This window comes from Pararge aegeria, chromosome 10 (assembly GCF_905163445.1).
Source record: "Pararge aegeria chromosome 10, ilParAegt1.1, whole genome shotgun sequence".
Lineage (NCBI taxonomy): Eukaryota > Metazoa > Arthropoda > Insecta > Lepidoptera > Nymphalidae > Pararge > Pararge aegeria.
In genome coordinates this window covers 11,607,985-11,631,349 of record NC_053189.1, presented here as the reverse complement: position 1 = coordinate 11,631,349, position 23,365 = coordinate 11,607,985, and the positions used below count along the sequence as shown (strand labels likewise).

The 23,365-nt window shown below is 33.5% G+C and overlaps 1 protein-coding gene across 3 annotated transcripts in view; it reads left to right on the top strand.

Annotated features, from left to right (window-relative positions):
- Nucleotides 1-208: 208 nt before the first annotated feature.
- Nucleotides 209-23,365, top strand: part of LOC120626674 (sex determination protein fruitless) — a 37,359-nt gene continuing 14,202 nt past the window's right edge. Inside the window, exons 1-4 of one of the 3 annotated variants that reach the window (XM_039894288.1) lie at nucleotides 209-317; nucleotides 19,080-19,231; nucleotides 21,257-21,394; nucleotides 21,478-21,579. In XM_039894288.1, coding sequence (XP_039750222.1) covers nucleotides 299-317; nucleotides 19,080-19,231; nucleotides 21,257-21,394; nucleotides 21,478-21,579 — 411 coding nt within the window. In that variant the 5' untranslated portion in view covers nucleotides 209-298. Of the gene's footprint in view, nucleotides 318-18,133; nucleotides 18,263-19,079; nucleotides 19,232-21,256; nucleotides 21,395-21,477; nucleotides 21,580-23,365 lie in introns of those variants that run through there. The other 2 variants (XM_039894287.1, XM_039894289.1) reach the window with 2 other exon arrangements.

Below are 23,365 nucleotides of genomic sequence, written 5' to 3'. Positions count from 1 at the left end.
AAACATTTAACTCAACAAAACTCTGCAAAATTTATGCTAGCCTAGTACCCGATGTAACGTAGACATCACTGAGACAACAACTTCCTGACCTATCCTCATCTTCATACAACATTTAAACGTATAATATAATTAATATTGTACACTAATAATTATATGTTCCTAATATTATAACCTAATGTATGATACTTGAATAAGTACTTGGAACATTCGCAGGATAATTAGCCGACATACCAAATTTAATAAGCCCGCAGTCAACATAAATCGACGTTGATTGTTGGTAAACGTTGAAGAGGAACGGATGAATTTAACCACAAAGGGTAAGTGGATTCAGTCATGCATATGTTTTAGACTCTGCGAATTCTTGACATCGTTTCTGGTATTTACCGTTCAATAACTATTATGGTCAAGGTTTTTTTAAGCAGCCTTTAAAACAGCCTTATGCAGCCATAATAATTAAAAATGGAAAAATATATGAAGCGATTAAACTTACAGAAGTCAGAGCACCCACGGGCAAACATGGGCAGGAGATATTTGCTTTGTTGGAAAAGGACGCCTCTAAGCGTGGGCGGCACAGATGGATATAAAATCCAAATATTAACCGTGCAATACCTAACAGACTTTAACTACTGTCCTTTGGCTGTTGGACGAGGGAATAAATAATCGTGGAATGAAATGTATGTCTCTTGCCTATGAGAGCCGTGCTGCCTTCTGTAGGTTGAGAATAAGCTCAATAATGTTATGCGAAGTAAACTTTAAGAGGAAGGTGAAAGTGCCCTACTTTATGGTCTTCAGTAGGTCCTGGACTCCTGGTCCGCAACTAGTTAAGCATACACTGATAAATATATTTTGTACCACACATTTGATTACTGAAAAACTGTGATTGTTTTGTAAATCAAGGCTTTAATAATATTTAAAAGATTAATTATCAATAAAGCTTGGATTTAAATTAGCAAGCTATAAGGTAAAAAAGATAAAGTTACATTTTTATCTGTACTGCTTAAGTAATCATCATCATCATCATATCAACCGATAGACGTCCACTGCTGGACATAGGTCTTTTGTAGGGAGTTCAAAATTCCGCAGTTCTGTGCCGCTTGGATCCAGCGGCCACCTGCGACGCGCTTAATGTCGTTTGTCCACCTCGTTGGGGGTCGACCAACGCTGCGCTTTCCAGTTCGGGGCTGCCATTCCAGCACCTTGGGACCACAACGTCCATCCTTTCTCCGAACTATGTGCCCGGCCCATTGCCACTTCAGCTTCGCGACTCGTTGAGCTAAGCCGGTAACTCTGGTTCTTCTACGAATCTCCACACTTCTGATTTGATCGCGTAGAGATACTCCGAGCACAGTTCTCCCCATCACCCGCTGAATGACTCTGAGCCTTCTAATGAGGCCCATAGTTAACGACCATGTTTCAGAACCATAGGTCATCACTGGCAACACGCACTGTTCGAAGACTTTCGTCTTGAGGCACTGAGGGATTATTGACGAAAAGATGACACGAAGTTTCCCAAACGCTGCCCATCCGAGTTGGATTCAGCGGTTCACCTCCTTCTCAAAAGCCTAAGTTCTTCGAGCCTAAGTAATATTGTATAGCTATTATAGAAAAGTTTTTTTCAGCTTACAGAGTTTGTAAGCCTAGACATTTTAATATCAGTACAGTTCATTTTTTAACCATGAATCTAGAGCCGCAACTCGCGAGCATGCTTTTAACTTTAAAGTTTTTTGTACTTATTTTTAAAAATAGGCAGATTTAAATTTTCTCTTGGGTAAACTTAAAAGTATTTATTCTGTAGCTTTAAGACTATTCTATAAGTTCATAAAACTAACTATCATAGGTACCTAGGTTTTTAAGCCGTCAAAAGATCCTACTGCAACCAAACTTGCAACATTTTTTTTTAATATTTCAGTATGTTATATACTGGAATATACCCTTTATATAGAACTGAAGAATGTAAATCATTATTGAGAATACTTAAATTTGAGAATGCTCTGCCGATATTGTACTCAGTTCTGGGAAATAAAAGCCATATGACATCAACGATTACATCATGCAATTTCCTGTGATACTCCTATGAAGCAGCCATATATGGAGCAAACTTGAGTAAGCTGGACAGTACATTAACAATTCCTCGGACTAGCCGCTAGCCATGGACGAAAGTTTTTCTTGCGACAGCTTGTAATGCTTTTATTATTACCGGACGGAGGAAAAGGGCGGATCTGGATACGATCCTACCTGACAGAACGAAAGACATCTTCATTTTATAGTTACTTGGACCAAATACAAAACCTTTATCGGACTACTTCTACCTAACTTCTCCATAATAAACGGTCTTGTGCAGATATGCAATACTAAAAGGCTAACTGGAATTGGTGCAGCACTACTTAGCGGTTTGCACAACTAAATATAATTTACGTACGAAATGGAGAATACCATAAGCTGGCCATTCCTTTCCTGATTGCACTCATTCATACGATCGATTAAGTCATTTTGCCACTCAGTATAATGCCAGTAGACTCATAGGTACTTGTTTGGCTGGTCTTTACATTGTGTGCCTTATAACTATCATACAGGATTAGCTTAGCACGTATGCAAAGAAAGTTACCCTGGGATAGTCATAAAATAAACATGAGTGACGTATAAATAGAATATATTGCTGTGGAAAACGGAAGGCATATCTACCTTTTGTAAAAGATTGGGACAGTCAAGATAGGAAAACAATAATTGAGACGACTTGGTGTGTGTGTAGAATCAACTGCAGTTGGTAGGAAAGTTGGTTTGACCAATCTAGGAGGCATTGGGCAATCATCGCGGCCCACCGCCCTTTGCGACCATTAAGTATGCCTCGAACATTTTTCAAACCCACTGCTTATCATAATTGGCACGTAGCAATATAGGTATAGGTTTTAAAGTAACAAGAGAATTTAAGAAATTGATCGGGTTTTCCAGGCATTTTTTATTGATCACAATATTGCCCGTGTAATATGCACCTTAAGTGATAAATAAAGGGCTCGACGGTATAGACTTTAGTCAAGACAGGAATAATTTGAGTAAAATTGCACGTCGTTCGTTTATGTGTCCGTTTGTCAGATTCGCAACTGATTTCGATATATATTATAATATATTTATTTAAATGTATTATTGAATAGAGGAATTAGCCATTAGGGTATGTTCAATTCGTGGATCATAAAACTGGGTTGAAATATCGACAAAACCCAAAATATTATGTGGTATGTACCCGTTGAACTGTATTTAAGAAATGTTGATTAACCACGAATCTTAGTTTAAAATCTTTAGTTCAATTACTATGATGTATTTAATGAAGCTTTTCTTTTGCTTTTGAGAATCATTATCATATACACTCGTTTCATAGTAGCCAACTCTGTTCTACCAATTTTTTTGTCAACATTTGCCTGTGTGGTCTGGACAAATTTGAGCTTTCAAACCAAATGTTTAAATTCATTTTAGCTTAGATGTGACAATGATTCTACGCTCAAAAATGACTCTACGATTGCGAGTGTTCCTCTACTGTATAAAAACAACAAAAAAGCTGTCAACAATATAACATTTTGATATTGGTTGCTGGTGGTATTGATAAATATCAATAACCAAAATATACAAGATTTACTAACTCGCAGTCGCCAAGGCGTTTTCGCTTACGATTAAACTCTGTATAGTCACAGTGTAATTAACCACATGCCACTCGTTTAAGAGTCGCAAATCCTGTATTTCTGTGTTTTAAATTATGTTTAAAAACGTGCTGTCAAGTGCTTTAACTAATTGTAGGCGTTAATAACTCCATTTTACTCCGAATTTCAAGTATTTTCTTATTCGAAATCGACTCCTCGTTTGCGAGCGAACAAATCTTGTACTAAGGCTACAGTTGTAAAATTTGCAATTGCGACAATAATGAGTAATGTCTGCACCTCACGAATGATGCGAGCGTGAGCGTCGCTCTGACAAGTGTGCCGGAGTTTACAAGGTTTGTCGGGCGAGCGGAGCTTCGCACGCTGCCGGACGTGCAGCGCGGATTATGGCAGCTTATGACCAATTTGAAGTACATTATGCTTGGAGACAGATTATGTTTTCACTAACAGAACTAAACCATATTTTTTTTTAACAATAACATACCGACTTCGGTTACAAATTTTATACCAACTAATGGAATAGATTATTTTGTAACAACTAGCTTTCAGAAGTGATGAAATTTGCAACTTCTACTAACTTTGATAAAAAATGTGGTGTTAGGTACCCGATGAACTAAATACGTCTGCGTTACCCTACATTCCTACAATACGAGTGAACAGGCGTGATTTTATGTAGTGGTGTTGCGATAACAATTCATATTTACACGATAACAAAATCTTTAGACAGCATATTGAATTTAGTATGTCATCTTTAACTTCGCAGAACCGTCGCAGAAAAAAGCATTAGGTACTTAACTCAATCCATCATCTGAAGATTTTAGATTAAATAGATTGTCTATTATTAATTTTGGGTGTTATAAAGAGAACTGTAATCATGTTAATTTGAAGGTTTTTCGAGGTTTTAAAACCAGCCCGTTCACGAACTGAGATTCGTTCGATAACTGTTACCCCCGTAACATGAACTCTAAAAATAGGGTTTTTTTTAATAAAATTAAAAAGAAATGCGTTTTAATATGCGACTCTAAGTCAAAGGCAACTCAAAATCTACTTGAAATTATGATTGCTTTAGCGAAAACAAGTCCATACACTTACTCGCATTGTATGCAAAGAATAACATGAAAATTGTTTTAAATAATTCCAAACCTAACCTTAACAACAGATAAAAAGCTTTGGATTTTTTTTTTTCTAATCTCTACTTATTGAACATGAAAATAAGTATCTAAGCTTTCCTTTATCTCAACTCTTCCTACTACTATAACTTGTACTTAATATCCTATTGACTTTAAATTAAATAATCATATAAATTACTTCCTTAAAAACACCCTTGTAAAACCAGTTTAATGCTCTATAACCACTGTCATTAAAACCCATAAATATTAGCTTGTAACAGTGCTTGTAAACAAATATATATAAATAAGTAGGTACCTACATTGTGGTATTCCTACTAAATTCACGTTAGAGCTTGTTACTCGTTTGGTTTGAATAATCGCCGAAATGCCGCAGGATATTTGGACAATGTCCATTCAGCTAAAAGATCCACTTGCATAATATCTTCACATATCCTATTAACTACGATTTGCTTAATGGCAACATCTGAAAACTCGAATGTAGACATTACCATAGACAACTTCGGTAATGTAATTATTATGACAAATAACCTTCAATAACAATACTATTTAAATTTAATATTCGTTTTCATGCATATATTCATCTTCTAAACATATTGAGATTCTGAGAAAAGCATCGTATTGCTACCTAAACCGTTAAATGTATGAAAGATTTTTTTGCATATTACCCACCCTGTCAATGCAAGACTATTGTAATTCATCAAAACCATTATTGTTTATTTATGATTGGCATTTGTTCAATAAGGTCTCGATGCAGTGATTGGTGGTAAGTTACATACGAGTACCTACCTGCAATTTTGCAAAGGATTTAATAAAATGTCGAACCACAGTATTATTGTATTAAGTAAGCTTTCATTATTGTTCAGCTAACTATTAATAAATATTATTATAATATAATCGAGAGGCTAGATTTTTTTCTTTGTTTGTACAGAATAGACTCCGGAAGTACTGGTGCGTTTATAACCACTTCTTCGTCAAAAGAAAGCTTCAACTATCAGGAAGATACATAGGCTATAATTTAAAAAAAACAATTGGAGATCCTTAAGAAAATTTCAAATTGTAACCCAAAGTAGAAAAATGTTGGTTATAAAAGTCATGTACATGATTTAAGTAGTTATTATTACCTACAAAAAAAGTCCCGGAGGGAATATAATATCTAACTATCATGATTAAATCTCAATAGTAGCAATATGTTCTAAAATTTTATTAGATTACGAAAAAAAAGTGGGTTACTGCATTGTTAATTCTTATTTAAATTAATAGTTATATAGTATCAAGGGTATAAACTATATACAATAGTAAAATATTTTTCACTTGTTCCAATCGGACGGCCGATTGGCGCAGTTTGCAGAGACCCTGCTTTCTGAGTCCAAGGCCGTGGGTTCGATTCCCACAACTGGAAAATGTTTGTGTGATGAGCATGAATGTTTTTCAGTGTCTGGGTGTATATATGTATATTCTAAGTATTTATGTACATTATTCATAAAAATATTCATCAGTCATCTTAGTACCCATAACACAAGCTACGCTTACTTTGGGGCTAGGTGGCGATGTGTGTATTGTCGTATTATATTTATTTATTTATATTTATTATTATAATCGGACAAATACTAATTTAGAGGTTATCAATTTAAACAAATTAAAAAAATCTAAACAAACCGTCCTTTTTAGAGTTATATACATTTAATTAAATCAAGCGCACATAACTCAGTAAAGTTAAAGGTGCGTGCTGGGATTCGAACTCGTCCCCCCGAAAGTGAAGCTGAAGTCCTAAACACTGCCATCACCGCTTTTGGTTAAAAATGAAACTACGAAAACAAAAAACTTTCATTCAAATTGGCAACCCCGTCATAGCCTTTAAGCCTTTTATACCTACCTAATGTCTGTTAAAAAAAAAAACCGGCAGTGCGTATATTTTTCTCATCACTTTTAAATGTTACCTTAGTTCCTTCGTACCTTTAAAGTTTCTGTGTGCGTTTATATTATCACAGGTGTAATAAATAGACATGTTAATTGGTGTAAAATTCCACTCAAGCTTTCTCTGAGAAAAACGTTGGTGACACACGGACGGAAAGACGGACAGATAGACAACGCAATGATAACATAGGTACCATAAAAAACTGTACAAATGGCCGTACATCAGACAAAATAATTTGTAAACATTATGAGACTAGAAGACAACGTAATGACCGACACATATATTTTATTTATTTGTATACAAACAATAAAAGATGCAGAAATTCTGATTTTAAAATTAGAGGGGAATTGGGAGCAATCGCAACATCTTTCAATTTTCATGAAATTGTTTGAGTTCGGTGTCTTCGATCAATGAAATAAACAGTAAATTATTTTAGAACAGAAATATGTCTACAACCTAAACTTACAGTTATAGTTATAGTTTCTGTTGTCTTCCGCTTTAATAACAAAATATCTACATAACGGATATTGGTAGAACTTTCAGTGCACTTTAGTGTTCGAAGTAAAATCTTTGCTCCTTATTATTTACCTTATTAAGTACCTACATACGTACTCTTTTACATATCTACCAAATATAGGTACTACTATCTGAATTTTAATTGCTAGTTAAATCATTTTTTAAAGTGTACGTGTCTGTTTAGACACATAGGATACTTAGAAAACCAAACGTCAGCTTTTAGGTGTAATTTGGATTTTAGAAATTTATTTTGTTGACACAAGTAGGTCGGGCGCTTCATTGATACGGCCTAAAAAGCGGTAGTGAGGCCCCCGAAAAAAAACCCTAGGCACGTATTACTGCAATGTACTTGTATTTAAAAACATAACTAATCTTGATAGTACACCACAGAGTACAGTGTACTGTTACTCTACAGTTAGTTCCAACTAGATAATAAAACTGCATGTCTCGTTAAAACATGCCCGTTACTGCACTGAGATGTAAATTGTAACATGCTGTATGTACCTACCTACCCTTAGTACGAGATTTCCACGATCGCAATCGTAGTCTTTCGAAACACGATACTCGAAAACTAATTGTACCTACCTAATAAAACCTGTAGATAGCTATCATAAAAACAAAATGATTGATTTATTGTCCAGATCAGGGTCTTACTACAATCGCTTAAAGCAGTAAGTATTAATGATATTTTTGACCTTTATTGTAGAAATATAATCCAAAAATGTAATTTTGGATAATAAGTACTGTTTCAAACAATGCATTTTAGGCCCCATGCCCACTTTCTGTCCAGGTTCTTAAAAGTTTTTTAAGAATCTGGTTATTTAAAGCCTACTTTTTCTATTCAAGAAGTCTCAACAAACCTTTCCGATCTTCGAGACTTACTTAAGTAGGTATAACAAAATAAGTAGATAAGACAGCTTATTTCATATTTTTCTACCTACTTATTATGTTGAACGTACGTTGGATCCGATATCAAAGACGATGCCATCTTTCTTACCTACTTGTTGTTATATAAGTTTGCTTGCAATCGGTCTTCAAGGTCGGAAATATCTATTGAGTGTTTCTTTATGTACTTATTTATATGTAAAATTATGTTGCTGTCCTAATTTTATTTTTGTTTTGTTAGTGAGTGAGTTTCTGGGTGGTCAATAAGTAACCACGACGGGTAAGAATTCTGTACTATTCAGTGGCTTTTACAAAGTATCAAACAACAAAACAATTTCCATTGCAATAAAAAAAATGTTTGATCGTCGATATACACCGGCGCATCAACTACTATCGGATTCTCAGTATCATAACCTTGTTTCATTTGAGGATTATACATATTTACATTTTATTTTTTTCTATATACCTATATATATTTTTTTAGAATTCTTATTTTACTATATTATTTATGGGTTAACATTACCCATAAATAATATAGTAAAATACGAATTAAATGTATGTTTATTTCTCATTTGTATATTCATATTTATATATAATATATATAATGTGTATATATTTTTATATCTGCCTGAAAGAGATGGCCATGTAGCGATTAGGCAAATTCTACGCACTTGCTCGTATGTGTTTATATCTCTGTAACCAATTTTCTCTGGTGTACAATTAAAGTGTATTCATTAATAATATTGCCGATTAAAAACCTCGGCAAGACTTAAATTACTTTTGGTTTAGTGATCAGGTGTTGAACTTCATATCGTGAAGGTGCTGGTCGCTAAGGTTGTATTCTCGCACCATTACAATTTAATTTTGTATTTGGTATGTAATGCAAAGTGTGCTCTCAAATGGAGTAAAGAAGTTTGAGTAGACTAGCTACGTAAGATACGACTGTTCTCGCATCAGAAATTACCACAATGTATGATAGCCGATAGGAAAACAAAAAACCGGCCAGAATTGACGTATATTAAAAAATGTGAAGTACAAACAACTAACAACAGGATTTCTGAGACCAAGATCAAAAAATGCTGTGAAAAGCTATCAAATATTTGAAAGACAAAAGAATCATGAATAATACAAAAGTGTGTATAATTAAATGTCTTGTCTGTTTGATCCTTCTATACGCATCTGAGATCCTCTTGAAAAGAAGGAATTTCGAACTTTAAAAATTGTGATTGCTGAAGACAACTTTTAAGAATAAGAAGAACGCCTATAGAATAAACGTTTCCATACTCAAGCAGTGACTCTCGCCACTAGTTCAATTGCGGATTCTTAACTTCTTTTACCACTTCACACAGAAGAAAGATACCATAGAACATCTGGTGGTTCAAGGCCAAATATCCGCAATCAGTTCAGCCACTGGCTCCTTTCTGCATTGCATTGACACGGAAGCCACAGGAGGAAGATCGCAAAAGTTACTGTCAAAGATCGTAAAAACGAAAATTAGAAGAAGATTAGTGATGGACATATATTTTAAGTATCATACTAATTAAAAAAAATTGTAAACGTTATCGTAAATTACCTAGCCACTAAATTTTTTTTATTGTAATAAGTTTACCCAGTTTACTTTAAAATAAGTATATCAGCAAAGCTAAGTAGGTAAGTATAGAATTTAATAAAACACCTCATTTATTTTGTCATTCACAAGCGCCTATTGTGAGATGCTAATTGAAGTGTCCAGCAGAATTTAAAATGACATTAAAAAGTTTTAATAGCAATTAAAGCTCAATGCATAATTTTATAGTAGGTTAACAGGACAACGTCGTCGTGAAAGCCCTTTTAGTCGCCGGCAGCCCTTAGGTTAAACTGTTTATTACTTTCTGTTTGTACCAGGCGCGCATACCATCTTAAGCGTTCGTGTAAAACAGCTTTTATTCGCGCACCTTCCAATTAAAATTTAATCCAAGCAGTCTTTTAAACAGTTTCTTCTTGTAAAGTATAAAGTTTTTTTTAATTAATTCGTCTGCGTCTATTCAGTTTTTTATGTAGATGTTTCAATTAGTATTATTCTATTTCGTGCAATTTAAAAATCATTTCAATTTTACCATGCTGTGTACCTCTTTAAATAGCAACAGAGTTTATGAACCAAAAGTTTTTCGTTATTTAACTTAATTGCGTTAAAAATTAAGTATTTAAATATCAATGTTATTTTAGCTTCAAAAGAGTGGCGGAGATATTTTATAAGTATCCATATAAGTGGGTTTCATGCACCATGTCTATTGAAATTAAGGCATTGAAATGTGAGCTTTATGATATGTAAAGCTAACTTTTCAATATTTGTGTGCCAGTAATTCACGACAATCTAATAAATCGTCATATGCTTCAAATTTTTTATGTCAATAATTGTTAACAATTATTTTGGGTTAACCCAAGCCAATATCTTGCTCACATTTGAGTCGCATTGGTGTTAAGTTGATATAGTATAAGAAGGCCATAAAGTTAGGAATTAATATCAGTACCAAAAACAATGTGTGATTTATACTCATATTACTCATATCAATATAAATCATTCATAAATTCTGTTATAAATTAAGATTTTGTTTCAGTTATGTGCAATTTACTATACATAATTATTTTATAACAATGATTTAATTTAATTTGAGGTTTATCTATATACATATATAAAAGAGAAAGTGTGTGGGTATGTTCCGTACAGGCTCCGAAACGGCTGGACCGATTTCAATGAAACTTTCAGGAAATCTCCGATCGACCTGGCGAGTAATCCTGTAAAGTTTGGTGACGATCGGAGCACTCCTATTTTTGGACTGTCAAACTATCAAATACAGCTTTTATTTACTATGATGATATTCTATTATTGGGTGTACATGGGTGTAGATAATGATCTTCACCCGCTCGAGAAGAGAATAGAAGAGAATGAATACGGAGAGAAATAAATGATTTAATATATTAAATTAAATTAAAAATTTAATGATGTAAGTTTATTGTTTAAATAAAACAAAGCAAAATCTAGCCCGGCGAAGCGGGCTGGGTACGCTAGTAATTTATAAACCTTAAATTAATCAAAAAAGTCCGAGGCCACAAGTACTCTTATGAGCTTACAAAGATTTTGCATTTTTCGACTAATTAGATACTTAGCTAATCAAAATAAACTAATAATGATGTTCTTCTTTCTTCCAGGTTTGCTTGCGTTAGCTACGGTCTGCAAGGCGAAATAATACATCTACATTTCAATACAAGCAGGCTTTACTTTACGGAATTCCTGCATGATATACAATGAAACAAAAGCTTAATTTGCTATAATCTGCAAAAACAAGGCAAACCTACACGGTGCATTTTATAAACCTTTACCCACCAGAGCACGAAGACAATGCACTCTCTACGCACGTGTGTGTCGTTTTCATGAGGATGCTCCGACACCGGAGCATTCTCATGTTAAGTCGTTACAATGCACAATTGCTAAAAGTGAGAGAAACATGCGTAGAGAGTGCATTTTGAAAGATATAATGAATCCTTCATACTTGAATCAACTTGGGCAGGTATAACTTTTAAAAAGTGCTTTGGATAAAGGTTGAGAAAAATATAAAATTGTGCCGTGCAGATTAGCAGGTTTTCGCCGATTATAGCAAATTAAGCTTTATGTTCATTGTACACCTATTTTTTTTACCTGCATACCACTTCCAAAGCACAGTTTTAATAAAATATGGCATCATTTTTGTATTTGGGAAAAAATAATAAAATTAATTTAAATTTATCTGAGGGCCCAATTATTACGTCATATTTATTTTATTTTATTTCCTCGTTTTTAGTTAATTAGTTCCTAAACCAAGATTACCCGCAAAAGTATCTGAGGCAATCGCTTAATTTCAAAATATAGTAGGTACGACAGCTAACAACGTCACAACGTCACGTCGTCAATTTAGAATTTAAATTTTGAATTTGAATTTGAATAAGGTCCGCTAAGAACTTAAAAATTTGTTCTGTCTCGATTTTGGTTTATCTATTAATACAGGTTAGACATTATAAATTACACTTTAAGTTGTTAGGTACTTGTGCAAAATCAACACCAAATAAAAATAATCAGTTGTCCATTTACATGAAACAGCAGTAAAATGCCAAATACTCTCTCAACAACAAAAGTTACATGATTAGGACCTTAAGAGAAAAAACTAAATAAAAATTTGGCGAACTATCTCTACTTTCGTTATTTCTTGGCAATGACTCAAAATTGGCCTCCTTCCCTCCTCATTTAAAATTGGTTTGACTTTTTTATTTCAGATTAATTCTAAGGCAATTAGTATTTTTTAATGTATTCTTCTCTTTTTGTATGTCATATCTTATTAAACTGTCTGCGTATTCACAAAAATGCAGTTAATCAAAAATATTGGAATTAATAATGCTTAGCGAATTTGCGCTTCTTGCAATTACTTTCGTTTCTAGAAAACAATTTGTAGAAGTTCTGAAGATGCATAGAAAAAAGAAGAGGCATACTCAACGGGCCGATCGTCGCTGTGTTGAGACCGTCGTCTTCATGATCTGCTTGTATTGCTACTGCGAATTTATCTTCATACATTTTCGGATGACGTGGTAAGTAATAGAATTTATAGTTTTATAAATTTTTTACACTTTCAGGTAACCTCTAATAGTGTATCTCATAATATTTATCTTTTCGAATAGCTCATTTGATACATGATTTGAAAGCCGGGATGCCTATCGACTTTCAAAGTTGTCACGAAAAATAAATATATGTATCGTAGAACAGAGCCATTCTTTTGCATAGGTTTAAAACTTCAATATCTGTCTAACATTTTATAGGAGACGGTTCGTATTTTTAGATAGGATTCCAGATTAAAACCAGATTCTAATGATTGGAGATATTAACCTACCTATACGATTTGAACTTGTAAACTATTCTCCTGATTCCTGGCTTCCGGCCGAACTAGTGACAACAAACGGACAGATTTAACGTTTCAAAGGATCACATAAATTTTACCGATGGGCTTATTTAAATTTCGATTGAAAGATTAAGTATGGATTTAGATGGTAGTATGGATTAAGTATGGATGTATTGATATTTATTAACGATCCTGGAACAACTTAACACAATCGCCCTTCTGCTGTTTCGTTTTGGATGTTAGTATAAATGAATAAGAATGCGTTTTGTCCATCGGTAGGTACAGCGAGGCTTCTGTACCACGTGCACTGACGTGCTGATGAACACAAGTCGGTGTTATTTCCCGTCCCGCATAATTTACATAGAGATAGATCAGCGTCCCGCGGGCCGTGCACCCGTTGAATTTCTATTGTTTAGATTGGAAAATTAAGTGCAGCGGTGGTCGACTTTCCCGCTCACGTCATTATTAGATTGCAGGTGTCACAAGAAAGCTACACAGAATACAGATTGTGTCAAATTTAGTGGATTTCAACGGATCCTTTGCTCTCTGCTGGATCTAGTAGAATTATGTTTCCTATTTTTGTCTAATTTGATAGGATGTTAGTTCTCTTTACGAATTGATGACGTGCTAAAATTTCATCCTGCGTTCTATTAATAACAAAACTTACTCGAAATGGCGCCTTGTAATAACAAGAAACTGTCACAAGACGTTTTAAACACCACCACGGACGCAGGTTCGACGCCTTAAGGCAAAGCCATACTAATACGCACAACCATTGTGAAAAAGATTTAGATAAAGTTATACTTGTAATAACCAATTAGAAGACTCTTGCTCACTGACGCTCGGGTGTTAACTGTGGAATGATCGCAGTTTTGCCTTTGCTTTACACATTTCTCATAAGACCCGTTGATACCTATTTGCTCTGTCATTTTCAATAGGCAGAATATTATTTATATAGATACACGATAGTGTTAATCTATTACCGAACCGCAACTCAGATTCAATTTTCACAGAGCCAGATTAAGCTCAAAGGGAGTTTAATTATTAATTTAAATCACTTTCCCCATTACGAGGACAATCGAAACGTCGATGGGGTTGAGAACGAATCGATTTCCTAATAGCGTTGTGTGGCTACCCGCCCCGTGGAGATTGACTCATTTGCACTGCATTACATTACCGAGTGACACGAAGAGCCACTCTCATCATCCCGTAATGAACACACTGCATACATTACTGTCTTATAAATTGTTGAATCTGATTGATGGATTGCAATAAACGAACCTATTAATGTTAATTGTAGTTTTGACACATTAAAACAGATTCTACAGATAAACATCTGAAATAGGATAAACCCCGGTTTTAATAACCACTATAGGAAAACATATTCATTATCATAAATTTGTTTTAGACCATTCTATCTACAATATTATAGCAAGATATTAATTCCTGAATAATCAAATTTAATATTTACTTTAACAGCTTGAGGTCATTTGGGCAAAGATGTCTCTTTCCTACTCCCACTTACCACGGTTTGTAACTAATATTGTGCCCAGTATTTTTGGAGAGTAGAGTTCCGCGACACGTTGGTCGGCCTCGGTTCTCCTTCTACTCGTATTTCGTGGGACCTAGGTATTGTGATATAAAATAACTTAAAAACAACCTTGTATGCTTCATACAAAAGGTAAATTTACTGAAGACCAATTTTGTAGATTTATTATTGTATCGACTCGACCTGTATAGACGCTAAATAATAAAATATGTATCAAAATTATTTTCGCATAATGTACCTATAGCTAATTAATATAATAATTTTTGTAGACAAAATAAGCAAAATAATAGATTATATTATGATTAACTAAAATACCGATAAAATTTAATTTATTGTTGACATATCTCTCAAATACGAAAGAGGCAACCCTAACATACGTTGACTATCTGATGCAGCTTCATTAATTGATTCACGTGTACACATTCACTTTGAAATCGATCTACCAATCGCCCGCCGGCGATCTCGGGTGTCAAGTAAGATATTTCAAACCTGTGCATACGCTAACGACGGATTCATCTGTGACAAACAACCTTCGCTACAGGCAACAACGTTCAACAATAACTGATTCTAACTTACACACATGTGATAGGTACTCATTAGCTTTAGTTTCGTCCCAGAAGTAGCCCCTAAGGTTGGTAAATGGATTCGGACTTATTACTGACTTGATATCGGTTTATCTAGGTGGGACCCAACTACCTTGTTGATTTTTTAACCTGATCAGAATGAAATTTAGCACTACGGTAAAGGGCTAAATTGCATTTCGTGTAGGTTTATTAAGCCGACTTTATAAGATAAAAGGAAGGTGTTGGCCAATTATTTGTCTAAATGCAAAGAACCTAACTACCTATTAAATAGGTATCTTTTGTTTGAACAGAGTATACTTCCCACTAAATAGACGTCTTACCTATTTAGTTGAAAATATCCATTCAAACAAACCCTATGCCTTTCTGTAGAACACAATGAATTTTTCAAAACGTCATAGATTTTTGTTTTTTTTGGTGCAAAAATAGAAAAATCTCTCAATCAGAGGGTAACGTTTTTTGAAACATATTCTACATTTCAAAGTAACAACAACAACAACTGCTGTCTGTATCCCTTTCTTTATTATGGGGATGCAAAAATACAACTCGACGGCTAGGGCCACAATATATAAAAATATATTCCTTATCGTACCAAATTGATTTGTTTTTCTGAGCTCCCATCCAAGAAAATAAATCATAATTTATAAACCTAGGTGGCTACTGGCTAGTAGAAATTCCCTTTACCTACAAAATATATCCAAATTAATAAACAAACGGTATATAGGTATTACACATAACTATATCCAAATAGCTATAAGTAAATATTAGTTCAAAGCTAAACGTGATTCCTAAGTTTCAGTGGAGCATGAAAAAAAGTAGGATAGGGGACAAGTAAGCTTTAAAAAGTAGGTGGTAAAAGTAAAGAGGTAGTGAGGTACCTACATAGGTAAAGCAAAGAAAGATGTAGGAAACATCTGACATTAGCACAGCTTAAAATTTATAGAAAAAAATAATATATAATACTTAATAGGTAGTTATTATAGGTTTGTATACATATACTAAACTTTTTGAACTGTTAAAACAAAAGTGGTATAGGTTAAACTCACTGAATAAGATTCAATAAACACTGATGCTTAAAATTCGTACCCAAGAGATAGATACTAGATACTTAGATAGGTACTTGGGCCACCACTTAAATTCTATTGGGACAAAAAAGCTAATTCTCGATTTACTGTGAAGTTCAATAACCCACTCCTGATTAACTACCTACGAGGTCGAGCGTCTTGTATCTAGGCGACGAATGATTGAAAGTTACCTAGGTAGGTACATGAACTAGGGTTTGCCGAATACCTATATTATATTAAACTTAGTGTACCCACCTACCTTGGTTAGTTATCTAAACTTCCATTATACTGTAAGAATATGATTTTCCTATTGTATCTCAAATTAAAACAAATATATACTATAAATTTAAGTTAACCTACCTAGACTTAACCGTCTGTATCACTATATAGATCAAATGATATAATTTCTACATAATGTAGAGTCACAGATTAGTACATAGGTACAATGGGCATTTGCACCACATAAAAAATAATCGTACATAACTTTGCCATTTGAATCAGATCAGGTCAGATAAAATATAATTTAAAAAAAAGATACGATATCTTTCTGGTACATAGGTACCTATATGCAGTAGTGTAAGAGGCAAACAGCCGCAAATGATCCTGCTTTATAAGTAGGTAGTTAAATAATAGGTTGGGGAGAAAGTTTCTTCGCATTTTATATGAAAATAATAAATATTACTTAGTCATTAGGCGAGTTCATACTTCGGTGGTATCATTACACGTTTCAGACACAGATAGGTACCTACATTAGGCTTAAAAAAGCTTCTTGCGGTTAACTATATTCTATATCTACTATAAATTTATAAGTAGGTAGGTAGGTCCATATAATTCTTACGCACCTTGAAATTAATCAGTAGGTGGGAAAATAAGGTTATCCTCTCTGCTCTCTGAGAATAAAATTTTAATGGCCCGAGAGTTTAGAAATTACAGGTATTAGGAAATAGGAAATTACAGGTAAATGTTTAATATAGTAAATAGGTAATACCTAGTAGTACTACCTAGTATGTAGGTAGGTTCCTGTTATGCAGGGTAAGTTTTTAGGACAAGCGACGTGCGAAAGTTAGGAATATTAAAGCTACAGCCTTACCGTCTCAACAACTCTATTCATACTATTCCTACCTACCTAGGTATATACTTAAAAATTAATAATATACCACGTCTCTAAAGCTCTTACCTATGTATTTTACACCTAATATCTACCTATTTAGTAGGTATTTACCAATTATAGGAAACCTACGTTCTATATAACAAACACTAGGTAGGTATTTAAAAAAACTACATTCCGTACTACAACTTACAAAGTAACGCAACTAATTCAAATTTCAAAAGTTAACTTAATAGTTTACACGTGAGTTATTTGAGGTACATAATCAGAAGGTCAGTGTCCTATGACGAAACGAAACTATTTCGCACTGCAAAGTTACAGCGCCATCTATCGACAGCCTTGAAAATCAGGACGCAGCTGATAAACTAGAAGCACATTCTTACAGATGGCGCCATTCAAAGATACGAGGATGTGCAAATTTGTGATAACAAAAATGTCAAGGCCAATGTTAATAAACCTAAAGATTTGCTGATTTAAATTAATATTTGATGTGTTTTTATGCTTATGATCTTACTTAAGCAAATAAAAGATACCTCAACACTTACTTTTTATACAATTTATCATTCGAAGCCATTGTTTTCATCATCCTAACCTAATTTCAGTAAACATTAATATAAAGAAAATTGCAATGTTTAGTGGCATTAAAAACAAAAACAGTAAACAAACATTAGATAACATTTATAGTTTCTTCATTTTATTACAATAAAAGTCACCTAAGATCGCCATAGTATTTAATTTAACGCGTAGGACGTGAAAAACAACATTGCAAAATTTGAATTTAGCGCGTCTCTTGGTATCGTATGAAGTTCGTGTTGCGAATACTGGCCGATTATGATGTGAAAGATATTCCGAAGGCCGTGAGGTGCCGTGAGTGAACACGGAAATCGAGATGTGTGTGTGGTCAAAAAGACAGTGCAAGGTAGGGGTCGGGTGGCGTTTGTGATGGCAAAAATTTTGCAAATGGTGAGTTAGGAATTATTGACTTTGTGTGCGCTACAGTTGTTTTTGTTTTGTGATGGTGAATGAATTGTGCGTTATAGAAAATTTCGTTGTTGATTGATAATTTTGAGATTCTGAGATACGGGATCGGCAAATGGCGCTACGAATAGTCAAAGTTGACACAACTACGCGTTTAGAAATCCCGTTCGTCCTTCGGTCGCAAATTTCCAGGCACGCGGGATGATTTGTGACAACGGCAGTAATGGTGCATTATCAAATTCCTGAAAGCACGCGTTTGAAATTAGCAACTGGCACATCCAGCTTGGCGATTATAACGGTGTCAGCATGTTGCGATTTTTTTGGCCAGCGGTACTACTTTTCTAAACTCGTTTTATAGGCGACTAGAGGTTTTCGCATCCCGCGTAGGGTCGGTGGCCCCGCCGTTTGCTTTCTGGAGTTAAATTACATAATGTATGGGTCTCAGTTGGAGCATGCAACAAGTAGATATGTGTCGGCGCTCGGTCTAACTGTCAATGTGGAGTACAGTAAGCTTGTACCCGCGGCCCCTGTTAATTCGAGCCGCTGATGTCACTTATCTCTCCGCTCTACTATCTAGGCCCTATGGCCGCCAATTTTTTGCACATAGTAGCTTTCATGCAAATTCGATAACCACCGCACGTGCATTAATTACTTGTCTTAGGCTCTGAGTATGAAAGCAAGTATCATTTCTGTTTAAGATTCAGTGTCTTAGATATAAATTTGCTATGTTGTGAATTTTTGGCGTGCGTTAATTATAAGAATGGTAAGTCTGTTTATAATTACACTTGGTAAATGTTTTCAGCACGGTCACTGACACTAGCACCAACAATGGACCAGCAATTTTGTTTGCGCTGGAACAACCACCCAACCAACCTGACAGATGTGCTTGCAAGCCTATTACAACGAGAGGCGCTTTGTGATGTCACACTTGCTTGTGATGGGGAAACAGTCAAGGTAATATATTATTATAACAAAAGTCTTTACCATAAAACCTTGGTAGTTTGAAACAAGGGAGAAGACCACACCATAAGGGCCTTTTAAGGATTTTTAGAATTAATTGATGAGTGCTGCATTAATTATCAGAAAGCTTATGAAATGCTAGGATATAATTTAAGCATTAATGCAGCATAGTTGTATATGCCTAACAAGTTACATTTACAATTCATAATAATATTATCTGTATAAATAATATAGCACCTCATTTGGACCAGAACATGGGATGCAAAACTTTGTTAATTTTTCATTAACTTTATTGATAATTTTTCAATAACTTGTAGCAGTCATCATCATTCCTGGCCCGTTAATATACCACAGCTGAACACACACCTTGATTCCCATCAATTCAGATATTTATATTTTCTATTATAAATACTTAAACTACTACATTACTTGTTGTTTATGTATTTGATAAGAATTTTATTTAAACTAGTCTTTACCACATTGTATGTGGTTTATGTAAATTAAAAAGCTGTTGTCATGTCAGTGCAACTGTTTATTATTATGTCATAACAACATGCATACAATAGTAAACAATCAAGAGTTATGCTTCAGTATCATATAGTTATTCATACTGATGTGACAATTTGTTGATATTTTTTATTATGATACTATAAGCAATCAATATATAACTAATCACTGCTTACTGAAAAATTTCATGGATTTTATTCCACACTGAAGACAATTTGAAAATAATTAAGCATTTATCTGAATGAATGCTTACTTCTTATAGTTAAAAATATTTTACTATGAACAAATAATTTAAATCCATATAAAGATAATAACCATTTAAAACATAAGTCGTAAATATATTCACTACAATTTAAAAATACAAGATAATTAGAAACACTATATTCATGTTTTAACATCTTTGTCAAATATTTCCATTAGATGAGCCAAGGTGGTCCACATTATAGATTTAAATATTTACTAAATATATTTTACAAGGTTATACCTAAAAGATGTCTTGCTATTGAGTATAAAAACATTTCAAATGTTTAATGCTGTAAAAAAATAGTTTATTAAGTTTTTGCTGAACTTGGTATAGTATGCAAATAAAGGATAAATTAAATCCTAATATGTATATAAAAAATATTTTCAGTATATTTGTGTGTGCAAAATTTGAAATTTAGTTTGTGGATTGACTTTAAAGTCCCAAGAGTCTTATATTATTCCTAAGTTCCCATGGTAACTGGAAATTGTAATTTTCTGCCCAGATCTCTCTGTGAAGTGTTTAGCCAGGTTCAGCTATTTTTGTTCTTATTTTGTAAATTGCCAAAAAATAAGCTCTAGGTTAGGTATTACTAATGGATGAAAACAGAAAATTGTATAAATATGGATGATTAACTCTTAAGTATAATATAACAAAGAATGAACCTGCTCCTTTCCAATGACATAAAAATCTATGTCCCATCATTAGTAAAGTTATTCATGTATTAATGTATAGTTTCTAAACCTAAAAAATATCTTTGAAAGTTTATGCTAATAAAATGCAATTTACTTTGTAGGTCGCCTATGAATAGTTTAGGTAGGAGTCTGCAGAGGAGCTGCAATATTTAAACTTTCTAAATTTTATGACACCTGTTTGGCAGGTTTTAGGGTTTAGAAACAAAATTTGATGTGTTACTACGTGTGAATGGCCTCAGATTCACTCTATGTGTGTCCAAATGCTTGCTATCATTATATTAAATTCTTTTGTCTCAATTGAATATATATTTTTTTGTCTTTGAAAATAATGTTACACATAAACAGTAGTACGGTTGCTTGTACGGTTTAAAGTAATAAATTTAAAATTACTGTAACCTAGACCATGAGAATATTACTACGTCCAACCTTATTAAAATAAGAATAGTACTCGAACAAAAATGATACTTATCAGTTAACAGAAAAGACCTTCAAATAGCTCAACTCCGCATTTCTTTTGTTTGATTTAACTAGTTACTCCTATGGTGTTATTATAGATATATGATGTTTTTGTTTTAGGCACACCAGACAATACTTTCAGCATGTTCTCCATATTTTGAAAGTATATTCTTACAAAATTCACATCCACATCCGATAATATTCCTAAAAGATGTGCGGTTATCAGAGATGAAATCACTTTTAGATTTCATGTATAAGGCAAGTATCTTTTAGATATAAGTACATAAATGTTTTATATACACACATAACGAAATAAAAATTAACTAATGATCTTATTTTAGGGTGAGGTGAATGTTGGCCAAAATATGCTACCAATGTTCCTAAAGACTGCTGAAAGTTTACAAGTTAGAGGTTTGACCGAAAACAACACATTAAATCCTAAGGTAAGTAGTAATTTATATTATGTATATTATAAGAAGTATATTACGTTATAATAGTAGTTAAGAACACAAAATTGTTTAAAAATTTAAAATGAATAAAAGAAATATAAAGTTCTTATCAATTTGTATATTTGGCATAGAATAATTATCCTTAAAAAAAAAAAAGTAATTCTCCTACCAAGGCAGTCTTGCTCTGTGTTAGATAGTTAATAATTAAAATTTAAATACTAACACACGTGAACCCCGCTTACCTATTCACGTCTTTAAATAAGCTATCCGTGCTGCTAATATTATGTTAATAAACGGTAAAACAGTGGAGATCAATTCGTTATTAGTACAGATAGAGAGCGGCAAATGCAATGGTAACTTACCAAAAATTATTAAAGGCTCTATCCTCGCAAGAAGCTAAGAAAAAAGATATAAGCCAAAATAGGGTTTTGTTATTGTTAAATAATTATACTCGTAGGTACATAATCATCGGTTAACGTAGTATCTGACGAAAGATAACAGGAGATGTGTACCATTCTAATGAAAACGCTTTCGTAAAATCGCTTTCTAACTTTTGTATCGTTTGTATCTTCGACGTAGATAGATCCATGTCCTAATTTTGTGTCTAGTTACGAAAATAACTCCTGAAATCGCATGTTGAGAAAAATTAACCCAACTTTTTGCGTGGGCAAAAGATAAATCGTAACAATGTATTGTAATGGTTTTGACTTTAGCATTAAGCACACGAATATAATTTAATCCCCCTTAAAATATTAAATGTTATTTTTTAGCTTTTTCTGAACCAATATCTGCTACACTTTGCAGGTTTTTGGGTAAAACGGCTCAAACAGATTCGAATGTTAAAGGCTAGGCTCATTCTAGCATAGGACTTGGCGGTATATCAGAACATACGTTCTGGTAGTTCGTCCATCACTTATTATAGACATTTAATACTTAATCTAGTACAGTCAGACATATAATACTTACAAAATCCTCAAAAAATCACCTTTAAATATAACTGTTATGTACACAGTTCAAGGACCGATTGATATTGCTACAGCTTATAGAATCAGTGAACGATTTTTACCTTTCTAATAATCTGCTTCATTCATTTATTACCTCATGGGGGGACTAACGTCGCATACAAAACCTTTGTTAAATAATTTAAGTTGTATTTAGTTGATATTTAACCTTTAACGTTAAATAAAAATCCAAAAAATCTAAAGACAACAAACGGTACCTAACCCTTCTTTCTTTAAAATTTAACCTCAATATTTTTAAACTGTTCAAATTCATGTACATAAGCTATTCTTTTGAATGAGTTACATATTTTGTAACATGGTAGATTAAATGCTGACGATGATTGTACCATCAAATGTGCGGAATAGAGCATGCCAGACACAAGTCTGGCACATTGCGTAGAAAACAGTAGGTAGGTACTATTCGCTGGCCTTGAAGATTTTGTGTGCGCGCAATGACCCTTTATAAACGAAGTTATTGGCAAATGATACTCCTATTCGTAGTTACTGTCAACTGATGATTTTTTCATGCGCTACATAGTTACTCATACCAATGTTAGTTGAACTACCAATGAACTTATATAGTTAGTATAAGTAATACACATGAAAATTTTAAGATTAAGTTTTTTCCATTACATACTTTTATCAAGGTATTATTACGGATACAAAAAATATGCTCGCGACATACCTACAATAGAAGTGATACTTCTTAAGTTATATTTAATTTTATATTCAGAAATATCAAATATGAAATCGAAAAACGTTTTTGGTCTCATTTCTAA